Here is a 14,684-nt window from a genome sequence, read left to right on the forward strand (position 1 = left end):
TGTGCCCCCTGCCCCTTTTTACTTCAATGAGAGCTCTAAAATTTGTTGAAGTACAGCACTTGGCGCTCTCATTGAAATGTATACAGTGTGAATGCGCATTGTGCACCAAACGCGAGGAAAAAACCCTGTCCTTGGTAGGGGTCAGAGCCTCACGATCAGCAATTTATCCCCTATCCTATACATAGGGGACAGATAATATTTATGGTATATACCCAATCTAGTAATTCCAAGAACACACACAATTTAACCCACAGTGGAAAGAGCCAAACCACAGAAAACTAACGCCGATGCCGCCATCGTTTCTCTGTTTCTTATGAAGACATGTCATCTTTTAATGTGCGATATGGAAAGTCTCTGGAAACCATATTGTGAGCTCAGTGATCAAAGCCTTCGTTCCCGCTGCAGAGACCGCACCTAGTGGTCTAAAAAGTACAATAAAATCTTCATTATTTTTTTACTGCTTTTTGACGTCGCGGTGAAATAACAAGCGAGCCCCGGCGCACAGATCACAACGTAGGACGCCATTCATTACCGCAAGGCTTGCAATCAGCAAAGTTTTCTTTTGCCATACCAACATATTTCCCCTCTTAACATAATATATAGGATGTGATTAATGGCCGCAACACTCTGCACACAATGCGCAACGTGGGGCAAGATAAAGGATCCTGCACGAATTCCACAAGCGTTCTGACATGCAAGATTTATTTTGCTTGAAAAGTCACCGAACATTTCCATCGTTTCACACAACGTTCAGAAAAATTTCGGCTACGATTTCACTTTCACTTGCAGACACGAAAATCCTAAGAGCTGCGTGCTGAGCGGATAAAATATCGCATCTTTAGATCAGTAAACAGTGAAGAAAACTAATAACTAAGGCAAAGTGAACATGTGTTAAATGGATGGAACAAATTAGCTTCAAAGCAAAAAAAAAAAAAAAAAACACGCACAATTTTTTTTTTTTTTTTTTTAGCAAATGACAAGCTCATGTTTATTACAAGTATTCGGCTGTACTATGTTCCGGAGCGGAGTAAAAATAAATACGGCTATTGAATGCAGACGCGCTTTCTAGTATTAGGAGAGCTTGGAGGTTAGAAAAACACCCGGCTGCAGAGGCTCGATGGATTCTATTTTAAGGAGCTGCAGGAGAGAGCAGACATATTTTAGCATCTTAGCACTTGCTTTGTGCCCGATTTTTCGGTCTACAGGGCTCTGGTTTGCAGGACCGGCTGATATTTTTATTGTTTTAATTTTTTTTGTTTCCCTAGAGCAAGTGGTTCTCACCCTTACTAATGCCAGTATCCCTGTGTCTGACAGTGCCCGGTCTACTGAATATAGGGGATCTGCAGTGCTCCTGTTCCGTCAGGAAGGGGTTAATAGGAGCACTGCAGATCCCCTATAGTCAGCCAGGCTGAATTCCACGTGGGGGGAAAAAAACTCAGTCGTCAAGCTCGGGGAAGGGGCAGACAGACAACCAAAACACCCCCTCCCCTTTCCCAGCATCTACTGCACCCAAAAACCATTTTAATTTTTGAAATTTTCCAGTAGCTGCTGCACTCCCCCCCCCCCTCGGCTTATACTCGAGTCAATAAGTTTTCCCATTTTTTTGCAGTAAAATTAGGGGGCTCGGCTTATACTCGGGTATATACGGTGATATAATAAAATACACTGAGAAATCGTCTTTGTTCCCCAATTTGTTCTGCAAGCTAAAGCCTCTATAGAAGGGTTTCAGAAAATACGATCTCTCCATCTTGTTAAGGAATTGGGTTAATGATGTCATTTTTGGAACATGATGCATTTGTATGCCTTTAATAAATCTCCATACGAGTGTGTTTTAAGAGCGACCTTGATCAGGGACAACTTTCCAGCACTACCTCACGGACTATCCATCACCCTCTGAACTCTGTTTTATATTGTATAATATACTCATTTTACTCTATTTTCTGCCTCTGATCAGACATAATCTTTTTAGATTTCACTCTGGTTTCTAGTGCTACGCTATCAATTCCATAAGGGATTCCAATTCCAGCAAGGAATCATAAGCAGCTGGAGCCATTCTCAAGACGGGTCTTTATTATCCCTGCCTGTGAGAACCGTGCACCTAAACTTCTTATTGACATACATTTCTGGCATAAATGATGCCAGAAATCTGATGTGATAAATCTGACAAGGGCCCACCATGCCCTTCTTCAATGACACTGCCATGCTGGGGCGCAACTACCAGGGTAGCAGTGGTAGTGGCTGCCACAAGGCCCAGGATGTCACGATGCTTTTTGTTTTCTTAATAGGCTGTTACCTGCTGGAGTAACAACCAGCAGGTAATGGGCCCAATTTACTTACCGATCCTCATTCCTGCTTACAGCCACCTGTGGTGGCGTCTGTGAGCAGGAGCGAAGATCAGTAAGTGAGGCCGCAGGTCTGCAAACCCCACAAACACTGATATCATTATACCCGGGGTCTTTTCGTGTGGCAGGGGCCACTATGGAGCAGAATACTGTGTGCAGGGGCCACTATGGGGCAGAACACTGTGTGCAGGGGCCACTATGGGGCAGAACACTGTGTGCAGGGGCCACTATGGGGCAGAACACTGTGTGCAGGGGCCACTATGGGGCAGAACACTGTGTGCAGGGGCCACTATGGGGCAGAACACTGTGTGCAGGGGCCACTATGGGGCAGAACACTGTGTGCAGGGGCCACTATGGGGCAGAACACTGTGTGCAGGGGCCACTATGGGGCAGAACACTGTGTGCAGGGGCCACTATGGGGCAGAACACTGTGTGCAGGGGCCACTATGGGGCAGAACACTGTGTGCAGGGGCCACTATGGGGCAGAACACTGTGTGCAGGGGCCACTATGGGGCAGAACACTGTGTGCAGGGGCCACTATGGGGCAGAACACTGTGTGCAGGGGCCACTATGGGGCAGAACACTGTGTGCAGGGGCCACTATGGGGCAGAACACTGTGTGCAGGGGCCACTATGGGGCAGAACACTGTGTGCAGGGGCCACTATGGGGCAGAACACTGTGTGCAGGGGCCACTATGGGGCGGAACACTGTGTGCAGGGGCCACTATGGGGAGGAACACTGTGTGCAGGGGCCACTATGGGGAGGAACACTGTGTGCAGGGGCCATTATGGGGCAGAACACTGTGTGCAGGGGCCACTATGGGGCAGAATACTGTGTGCATGAATGCAATTTGTGTGGTGGGGAGGTCAGGGGGCTGAGTAGCCTCATGTCAAACGTTCGCCTTGGGGCCCCGCCATTCCTAGTTACGCCACTGGTGCCATGCCCTTCACTTTATCTGTATGACAGGGCCTGTAGTAACTGTGATAGGAGTTGTCTCCTGTCGCTTGGTGGAAAGTTTCTGTCCAACAGTCTTAGGGCCCCTTCACACGGCGTAAGTGCGCCGCTTACGCCATGTGAAGGGGCCCTTAGGAATTTCACCATGGAGGAAATTTGGGTGCCTGTGTGAGTAATACAAAGATTCCCATAGATTCAAGTAAAAAAAACATGTCTCCAAAACCCGATTTTTTTCCCTCTTACTCTCTAACAGTCCCGATATGATTTATAGAGATAGAAATAGAACAGGTGAGAGACAGACACAAAGAATTTCTTAATGGAGCAGATGGAAAATGTTAGATTTGGGTGGTTTTCCTTTAACAGGCCAGGCCTAGTAGATTATTTTTATCTATGTGAATGATCCAATATTTCCCCATCCTGTGATAAATTAGGAAAAAAGAATCCAAAATAATTCCTCTGAATGAAAGGGATTTTTCTGTTCAGGCAGGGTTGCCGCCGTTTCAGCATGGAGTCTCGACAGTGACATCACGATGACATCATGTGCCTACTGCAGCCAATCAATGGCCTATGATGGTCAGAAAGAGCACAAAAACCCCCCACAGTCCAATCTATAACAAAGGCTTTAAATACGTAAAATGTATTAAAAATCCAGGGGAACAGAGGACCTAAACGTTACGCCGACCTCCCTCTTTGTTCCGAAGGTGAGAAACCGGGATGGAGATTCGAAACGGATTTAGTAACAGAACCTTAAATCAAGAGCAGCGATACAATGGTAGAAAAGTAGTGGAAAAACCCCTCGAAGTCTGACATCCCAAATGAAGACAATATGCCGGGACTATTTCATCTTTTACGAGGCCAATTTATAAGTGCGCTTTTCAGAGATGCCGCTCCGTCTCGAGTCATGTCTGACATGATGAAAGGAACGAAGCACTTAGAATTAAGCCATCGACAACATTTAGGCATTACACTAGGTTACCCCAAGGTGTTAAATCTCGCAGTTTGTCACATTTTACTCGGCCTTTAGCCTTACCTAAATGTAAGTCATTGAAACGAGCCAGATGGGGAATCCATTTATCTATTAAGATATTTCCCAGGTAAACCTTTTGCTTCCTTCTAGGGCCGTCTCATCAAAAATAAATTGTATTACACCACATGTAAGCCAGAGCTGCGCTCTCTGCAAGCTTAGCACCTCCGTGTCAGTAACACGTGTGAGATGGGCTAGATCTGACAAGTGCACATTAAGATCACGGGTTAGCGCGTAGAAAGGCTTACACCTTTATGTTCGGAGGAAGCACTTTATAGAGGCTCTGAATTACAACCATTAACAGTCATAAAGCTGGTTTTAAGGCTAGCGAGCAGCGCTCATTTCATAGGGGCCCTTAAAGGGGTTGTCCAGTTTCAAACCAATATTGAGAGACAAACGTTACTGTTTGTTTGATAAAAATGTATAGAATGTTACAATATACTTTATCAATTCCTCGTGGTTTTCTAGGCCTACACTTGCTTTAGATGAAACTTCTAGTGGATGAAATTCTGACCATGGTCAAGTGATATCCAGTCCATGGTCATGTGATATTACAGTCCATGGTCAAGCGAGGGATACACAGGTGCACAGCTCGATACCAGGCAGCCATCTGATTACTGTGCTGTGACTGTAACGAGCCATGTACCTGTGTGTCCATCATATGACCATGGACTGCATACCACATGACCATAGACTGCATACCACATGACCATGGACTGCATACCACATGACCATGGACTGCACACCACATGACCATGGACTGCACACCACATGACCATAGACTGCACACCACATGACCATGGACTGCATACCACATGACCATGGACTGTATCACATGACCATAGACTGCACACCACATGACCATAGACTGCACACCACATGACCATAGACTGCATACCACATGACCATGGACTGCACACCACATGACCATAGACTGCACACCACATGACCATAAACTGCATACCACATGACCATGGACTGCACACCACATGACCATAGACTGCACACCACATGACCATAGACTGCATACCACATGACCATGGACTGCACACCACATGACCATGTTCAGAATTTCATTCACTAGAGGTAAGCAGAACTCTAGAAAACTATCAGGAATTGATCCAGAAAGTATATTGGAAAACTGTACAATTTTTTTTATTATACAATCAATAACATTTGTCTCTCACTATTGGTCTGAAAGCAGCCATCCCCTTTAAGGACAGGATCCCATATGCGTGTGTGATGGTGTGGTTTCGATTAAAGTTTTGTGTATTTTGAAAAATTCGGAGTGAGCGTGGGGCCTTAAACTACTATTCCCACCCACAATACGAGGGGTACCGGCTTGATCTATCCAGTTTCCAGGATTTCATATGCGATACCTTGCAACACGCATTCCCGTCGGAAAATCGCTGCAAATATTCTGTCCCCAATTCTTGACCTTCAGCTCAGGACTTATGCAAACATCCAAGCAACGCTGCACCCTACAAATGGGAGCTATGGAAACAGTGTAGCCTACGTGCCTGTCAAATTGAGTTACGAAGGTGTAGAAATTTCATGGCATTAGTAACAGGACTGGTCAATATGTGTCGCGGTGATATCGCACCCCTGACGTCAATTTTGTCAGATTGCAGTGTAGAGTGGGGTCTTGTAGATTCCAGGAGTATTTTTAGCTACCCAAATCTGAGAGTTTACACAGCCGCAAAAGTGAAACCATGCCTCATCTGTAAACCATGTGACATCAAGAATATTTGGATTGTAGGCGATAAAGGCTTCCAACCAGCCTCAGTACACAAGGCGTTTGTTTTTTCGTAACTTTTCAATTCACGCACCTCATTCACTCAGAGTTTCTTGGAGGAGCCAACAATCTGTCTTTAATGTTCTGCACCATTTCTTGAGGCATTTTTGGTCTGTCTGTCCCATGAACGCTGAAAAATGTTCATGTCGATTCCAGTTTCTAAATACACGACGTTACTGAGGCCTTACTGACTTTATCTCACACATGCTTTTACAAAAGTATAGGGAGACATGGGCCGCAACGGCTCCAACCGACTACACGCCCGAAGAGGCAGTGCAGGGTCAAACAGGTGAAACAACTCAGGCGTTCATTTCAGTTCCTTACAAGGGAGTCCCGATTCTCATTGGGGTCTCTAAGGGCAAGTTCACACTGGGTTTTTTTTTTTGGACTGGAACCTGAGGCAGAGGCCGCCTCCGGTTCCGGACCAAAAAATGGGTAGCCACGACTGAAAGCTGGTGCACTGCATCCAGTGGCGCACTCCACTCCAGATTAGGCCCAATGAATGGGCCTAGTCCGGAGGAGGGAGTGTCTTCAGGCCGAATAGCGAGGCGAAACAGCCTGAAGAATGAGCATGCCCATTCTTTTTTCCGGGAGTTGGAAGAAACGGCTCCCGGAAAAAAAAAAAACTGATCGGCTCCTATTGATTTCAATGGGAGCCCTCTTTTTGGTTAGGATTTTGAGGCGGATACGGCCTCAAAATCCTGACCAAAAAACAGTGTGTTAACTTACCCTTAGAGGAAGGGGGGGGGGGTTTCTGGAACTAGGGCACTGAATGCTAGTTATATGTGACCTTCAACAGCACTATATAGCAGTGTGTTTCATTGCGAACATAGTGTTATTTGTGGACTCTATGGAGGGATTATTTAAACATTCTTTGGCGGTATTATTTTATATTACGTGGCTTTTGGAATTCTGATAACTGTATAAAACGGGGGTTAGGGGGGCTACTTTGCTCATTGCCCAGGGTCCATTATCCATAAATTGTGCTAAAGCATAAGCTCAGATCTCAATGCTATGAGAAGCACAAACCTGTCCGACTACTATTATAAAATTCGGAGCGGTTAGATCAGGGGTAGGGAACCTTTGGCTCTCCAGCTGCTGTGAAACTACAACTCCCAGCATGCTCCATTCACTTCCATGGGAGTTCCCAGAACAGCAGAGCCAGTATGCATGCTGGGAGTTGTAGTTTTGCAACAGTTGGAGAGCCGTACGTTCCCTACCCCTGGGTTAGAGGTTGGATTTTCAAGTTTTCAATAATCCCGTCGACAGGCTCCTGCTTTTCTATAGCAATTATGCAAGCCTGGAGGCCGACGACGTACAATACTCAACCTAATGTGAATATCAAGGAATACTGTCCCAGAGGACGCTCGATCGTGAAAAGTAAATATAAAAGAGGGCAAAGGTTTGTGCAAAACCCAAGGATTATAATGAATTTAATTTGAGGCCACCCCGCAGCAATGTTTATCCACATCAGGCTATTATATAAAACTTTGGATGCACTTTGCAATGGCAGAGCCGCCTGTTTAATATTATTCCAGAACTAATGTAAAAGAAAACCGCCAGCGTCCTTGGTTTTTTTTCTGAGAAATTTCATAATTGTTTAAAATTTCCAAAACAAGAAAAAAAAAATTATTGCCTAGGCCGTCTATAAAAAAAATTCACTTCTCAGCCAAGAGCGGGGCCAGTCACGGGTCTCAGAATAGGGCAATACAGAAAGAAATTATATTTTATGTTTTGTTGTGTAAAATTAGAAGAACATGAAATAAAAACTATATAAAAAAATAATCATTGTGCCATAATTGTCCCACATAAAAATGTTAAAATAATTTAAAATGCCGTTTATACCGCAACGTGACTTAATAATGAAGCCAAGAAAAAACACACACACAATACCCAAACAAATCCAGCCCTTCTATTACAATACATTATAAGTGCCCTTAGGAAAAAAAAACAAAAAAAACAAAGTACACCAGATCTCCAAATTTGAGGAATTATCTAGCTGGATAAGACATCTTCATCCCTGCTATAAACGGGTCTGGCATCCCTGGCTTGGATCTAGATGATCATTCGGATACTCCTCCGCGTTTTTTTTTTTTTTTTTTTTGGGGGGGGGGGGGAGAGGGAAGACCTCCCCCCTGGAATTCTCTCTCATCATCTTCTTCTTCTTTTTGCTTTTCTCCTCTTCTCTATCTCATCTCATCTTTTCTCCATTCCTCCCTTCTTCCCCTTAGCACAGACCAATCTTCCCCTTTCAGTTTAAAAACGGCCGACCCTATTATACTTAATGGAGTCCGTGGTGTCCAAAATGAGTAGTTTGCCTATTGTGGTCCTCTGACAGACCAGAGCAACGGACAGGTTGGCGCAGATGTGACGTTCGCCTAAGGGTATGAAACCAAATTCTGCCATGTGAACTTTCACACGGCTAGCCACGACAGGATGCTGATGAAGTTCATCGGCATTCTGTCGTGGCATCCCGCTGAGTCTCGAACCCCAGACTCAGCCACAGAATCCACGGCTAGATAGGTCATGTTGCTTTTTTTTTTCCCCGCTACTGGCTAGCGGGGAAAAAAAAAACAAAACGAGCGTCTCCCATTGAAGTCAATGGGAGCCTTTTTTGCAGGCAGAATTTGAGGCGGGTTCCGCATCAAAATCCGCCTGCAAAAAGTTTGGTTTGAACTAGCCCTAAGATGGGAATACCCCTTTTAGGGCTAGTTCACACGTAGTTAGGTGTCGAGGAATTTGGTCAGGAAAAAAAAAAAATCTACTTCAGGAATTAGGAAATGTTTTTTTGGAGCGTTTTTCTGCCTCCCATTCGTTTTTGTAGGTGGAATCCGCCTGAAGAAAGGTCATACTGCGGAAAAAAAAAAGAAAAAAAAAAGAAAAGAACGCTAGCAGTTTGCATAGGACTCTATTGTGAGGAGCAGAATTTTGAGGCGGATTCCGCGTCAAAATCGGCGCCATTTTGCCCCATGTATACTAGCCCTAAAGCCAGATACTCTTCTTTTTTCAAACCGATTTCTCAATACGCAATTCTCCTTGAAGACTCAGCCACGCGCTCATTCATTCGCAGGGAACTACTTGAACATACACGACCGCCAATGAAATAAATGCAATATCCAAAAAAAAAGCAGGAGACATATTTTACATTTCTACAGTGCCACAACTTCTTAAGCGATGACTGTCTTCAATAATATGTTCTCTAGTTATGCAGAGGCAAATGAGGCATGAAGCAATTCCTCACGTCCCACAAATGTCATGAATCTGAAATATTTGTGTACATGTTTTAGGCAGTTTTAAAAATAAAATGTAAAAAAAGCGCCGTGTGTGTAAAAATTTTTTAGCTAGGAAACCCCTCTACCTAATGACAATGGAGATCTTGCACGGTGGCTCAGTGGTTAGCACTGCAGCCTTGCAGGCCTGAAGCCCTGGATTCAAATCCATCCAAATACAAGATCTACAAGGACATTGTATGTTCTCCTGGTACTCTGGTTTCCTCCCACACTCCATAGACACACTGATAGGGAATTTAGATTATGAGCCCTATGTGGGAGGGTGTGGACCAAGACAAAGAGCTGTGGAATCTGATGACATAAAACCAATGTAAAGTATCTGGTCTGCAAACAGCATGAAAGGTGGAGAGTATATGATGGCTAGGGGTCTGATACCGGGGACCCCCACCCATTATGTAAATGTGGGTTCCCAAGTGTGAATGGAGTGGCAATGTTCATCCACAACCACTGCTCCATATATTAACAGAAGAATGGCAGAGTACTCGGCTGTCCGTGTAGATCTCGTTTCTGAGAAACGGATCAGTGATCACTCAATTGGTGATCACACATGTGGCACAGTGAAGGTTATAATCATGTCATGTATTGTAAGCCAATGGCTGGTCAGGTAATGGAGGGGGTGTACATCTCACCCAGACTACTAAAGTGGGTGAGATGAGAAAACTCCAGAAAGAACGTTTCTCAGCAGATAACTATTGTCTGCTGAGGGTTATTTCAGAGTTCTGGTTACTGGGCTGGATTTTTAGGAATGGCGGGTAGGTTGGTAGTGGGACCTGTCATTCCACCCCCCTCCAGTCCACACTTTGGGGATGTTCCAGCAGCAACTCATCTGTGGAGAGTCTGCTCATCAAGGAAGCTTAAGAAGCCAGCTCCAGCAGCAGATTTTGGCAGAGCTTGGCTGGAGAGCCAACAGAGAGGTCATATTTTTGGAGCTGTGTCCTGAATGATTCTACTGGCTTTTGGATTTCTGTTATTCTAGGTGAGGTAACCTATTCTATGTTTAGTTAGTGCCTAGCCGGGCAGGGATTTATTTTTTAATTGTTTCCTTTTGTTGCTGCCCTACCTTTTTAAGTGAAAATAAACTCTACCTTTGTTTTGGACTAAAGAAACTGGACTTTTGTGTCTATGCCGCCCCACCTAGCAACCCCAGACCCTGACAATATGAAAAACATTGTTATCCTTAAAAGCTGAATGCTAGATATAGTTGCTTATGCTTGAAACTGGTATAATGTCATATGATAAGATTGCGCCTGCATCCAGGATGGGTGCAAGAAAAACAAATGCTTGGCTTGTTACCAAAAGACAGCTCCCCAAGGTTACCACGCAGGACCGGGAGTAGCTGGCTATAGATGGAAGTTTTTAAACTTGTTCTGTTTGATTGAGATGTCCCATATGAAAACTTACGTTGTTGTCATCTCTCTTCCTTTCTCGGCTACTATTTAACCCCACGTTGTTTTAATAAAAGTGCGTCAGTGTTTCCTTCTTAGTTGAGAGAGGAACTAATCCCAATATAGTGTGTCTGGTGTCATTTCCTTACTGCTGGCACTCAGCCTAATTAATTAGGACGACGATCGTGACCCCGGATCATAAACAAGGCTTTGACCTTATCAGCACCACTTCATTTACAATGACGGGATAGGAATCAATTCTGTTCATGTAATGGTTTCTGTATGAGGTCAAGTGCAATAGTAACTGGATGCTACCACTAAAACATCAGAGGTTTTGGTCAGGGATGTCAAGGTACCCTCCAAGTACAGATCTGGGACACACAATGCAGCATAGGAGACGGGGAGACGTAGCATCCCGGAGCACGGAGCCGAACGGGAAAAGGAACACACATGCATAACATTTATGGATACAATGATCATCAGTCACCACTTGAAAAATAAATCCAACTGTGGAACAAACAGTTCAGATGTTAAACAGGATTTAGATGCCTGAGTGTACTTGTAATGCATGTCCCAAATTGAAGTGAGACTCATGTGATGACATAAGTATACTCTTAAGTAGATCGGTCTGGCAAAGTGTCCCCATGTTACTTTCAGAAAGTATTGTGGTGGTGGTGGGGGGGGGAATCCATTCAGCGCGCTCTAATTCTTCTTAGCCCTGGTAATAATATGTTTTATAGGAAAGGAAACTGACTTATGGGTTTCCAAATCTAATATATGGGATTAAATGAACTAGAAAATACTTTCATACTGAACATGAATGTTAATCTACAGACAAAGAAGAAAACGCACACACTTTTACCAGATTGTATGTAATAAATACTTGATGTTCCCGTCTTTGGAACCATGAAGACCATGTGCTTTCAATCTCCCCCAACAATATTTTAAGCAGAAGCAGCGTTATCAGAAGTGGTGCCAAGTTCTGCTCGCATCAAACACACCTAAGATCCATCCTAGTGCCGTACCAAGTGACGGCAAACTATCTATTCTCACATCCAATTCCTAACGAAGTCTTCTCGACAAGTCATGGTGACGAAGGCTTCTTAGAGCTAGAATGTGTAACGTGAGAGGAATCGCCAAGGAGCACACGCTCGCTTCTTCAGAAGTAGTGAATAGGAAGTATATGGTTTTGATTCAGTTTGATGTGGTTTCCATCATGATCTCACGGAATGATCTATAACTGGACATAAATTCAACAAGACCAACACCAGATTTTGGAAATTTACATGGGGAACCCCTCTAGAAGACAAGTTGAGCCACTATGCCCATTTCTCCATGAAGAACAGTGGATTATAAAGGACCGTAGCAGAAGGACCCCAAAGTTTGGCTAGTTTTCCAGATTCCTTAAGACAGTGGATGAGTATTGCAAACCAGATAACACTTGTAAATGCCAGAAATCTGCCTCACAAAAACAATCTGAACGTATCCTTAAACTGAGCTCTAAACTTCATCTACAATGTAGGGACTATAAACCTTTTTGCTTTGTTCCTGCAAGTGAACGTCTGTTCATGGCAAAGTGTTAACGTGGCAGTAATGTGGTCAGAAGTTTGCAGTAGTATTTGGGTTAGGAGTGCTACAATGTCTGAAAAGGATCTGTCCAACCTTTCCAAAGGGTTGGGGTAACATGCTAATCAGTGGATGTGGGACCAGGCACTTTGCTAACCTTGGCGGTCCTTGTACTGTGCGACCAACCGCTTCATTCAAACCTCGGTGCAAACACACCCCAGTTCTCATGATCCATGGAGGTTCCAGTAGAGTGATGCCAACCAATCAAGTTACCCCAGTCCTGTAGATAGGGGGTAACTTGCTGTGGCTGGATACCTTCTTCAGGTGTGCAAAGTCTTACAGTCCACTTATATTGCATCAGTATTTGTAAACCAAAACCGGGTATGGAAGGAAAAACTACAATGGAAAGATTTGCATTTCTTCCATGTCTGAGTTTATCTCCTGCTTTTGGCTTACAAATACGGGTGACCAATACTGACCGGACCCCTGTTCACGTAATCAGAGAGAACCTGAATGGTTCTGTAGATAAAAGCTGTAGATAGGTTTTATAGTAGAAAGCTTGATATAACCCCTCTTGGCTGCCTTACCACGGATATAAAGTCAGGGCACAAATCGTAGTAATGCTGAGAGTTCAATATATCTCATGGGCAAAGTCCAAGTCACCATCTTGTTCTGGTCTTACACCTCTGACCCATTGACAATAGTAAAGATCCTTAAGCCGCAATTCCGAATTATATTTTATAGGCTTTAAGTAAAGCTAGCATATCTGAGCAGTTGCCTTTATCATACCATGTAGCGTACACATCTCTTACATACACTTCTAGAAAAGAGTTTTATACACATGTGAAAAATAAGAATCGAACAACAATTTACATAAGCTTTAAATGGGGAATCTGTCAGGTGCACAATGCGTCCCATACAAAAAAAATTATTGGTATGAGAGGTATTTTGGAACTAACCTTAGCTAAGGCCCGATTCACATCTGTGTTCGGTAATCCGTTTGGGAAGTCCACATGGGGACGCCCCGAACGGACTACCGAACGCACTGGCAAGCGGTGTGCAGTGAAAGCACACGGACCCCATAGACTATAATGGGGTCCGTGTGCTTTCTGCGCAGTGTCCGCACAGAACATGCAGATAGAAAAGTACTTCACGATCTACTTTCCTGTCCGCATGACCCATGTGGACATTGTGCGGAAAGCACACGGACCCCATTATAGTCTATGGGGTCCGTGTGCTTTTACTGCACACCGCTTGCCAATGCATTCGGTGGCCCGTTGGGGGGGGGGGTCCCGCTGTGGACTCCCCAAACACATATGTGAATCGGGCCTTGGGCTCTTGAGAAGAATTTATTTAAGCAACATTCCTTAAATGAAAACCAACCTAGATCAGCTGACTATGATCCTGCAAAGCAGAAGACACTATGGAAGATGACACAATCTTACCTGCCGTATCCTTATATTACTCCTATCCCTTTCCATTTTCTTTTTAATCCTTTAAAGATATGAAGCCCTGGAGTAAAAGCAACACTTACTCTCAGAGCCTTCGCTGCCTTTGTTCCGCCTCGTCCTTCGTAAAAGCCTGATGCCTTCTTCCAGATGTGATCGGTCTTCACTACTCAAGCTATTTAATAGGGCCATCTGTAAGAAAACGCCAAAAGAAAAACATGTGACATAGAAGATTTGTAGATAGTGCTTCAGCACATTCAAGGAGAAAGGTATATTTGTATGGAAGTGTGTCCAAGAACAGTGAGTGTGTTAGTAAGGAACATACAGAGGGTTCCCAAAACCTCAGCTTGGTAGATTAAACTATAGACTATAATGGGGTCCGTGTGTTTTCCGCACGAGTCATGCGGAGAGGAAAGTGGTTCATGGAGTATTTTTCTGTCTGCGTATTTCGTGCGGAAAACACACGGATCCCATTATATAGTCTATAGGGTTTGCGTGCTTTCATTGCTCACTACTTGTCAAGTCCCCAAGCGGACTACTGAATCAGCTATGAACCAGGCCTAAGCTCACAGTTCTTTGCAAGCAGAACCCGCTTCAAAAATTGCTGACCAACTCTCCCATTCATTTCAATAGGAATCCACAGATTTTTTTTTTTGTTCCTTTAGTTAAAGGGGTTGTCCCATCACAAGGATCCTATCTATACTGCTAGTTTATGTGGATTTAAGACTTTTCCTAAATGCATTGCTTTCTCAAAACTGCTTTGTTTCGTCGCTATCTTTATTTATTCACTTCATTGTTTACACTCAGACCACTCAGTTTCTATGGCCCTTGGGATTATCTGCTCATTTGTCAAATGATGTAGCTGCCTGCTCTCAGGGGG

At 44.1% G+C, this 14,684-nt stretch overlaps 1 protein-coding gene across 2 annotated transcripts in view; it reads right to left on the bottom strand.

Moving 5' to 3' along the window:
• The window catches only part of EDA (ectodysplasin A), a 57,732-nt gene that overhangs the window by 15,151 nt on the left and 27,897 nt on the right, over positions 1-14,684 (bottom strand). For both annotated transcript variants that reach the window (XM_075259853.1, XM_075259852.1), the window contains exon 2: positions 13,891-13,996. In XM_075259853.1, coding sequence (XP_075115954.1) covers positions 13,891-13,996 — 106 coding nt within the window. The remainder of the gene's footprint in view (positions 1-13,890; positions 13,997-14,684) is intronic.

This window comes from Leptodactylus fuscus, chromosome 11 (assembly GCF_031893055.1).
Source record: "Leptodactylus fuscus isolate aLepFus1 chromosome 11, aLepFus1.hap2, whole genome shotgun sequence".
Lineage (NCBI taxonomy): Eukaryota > Metazoa > Chordata > Amphibia > Anura > Leptodactylidae > Leptodactylus > Leptodactylus fuscus.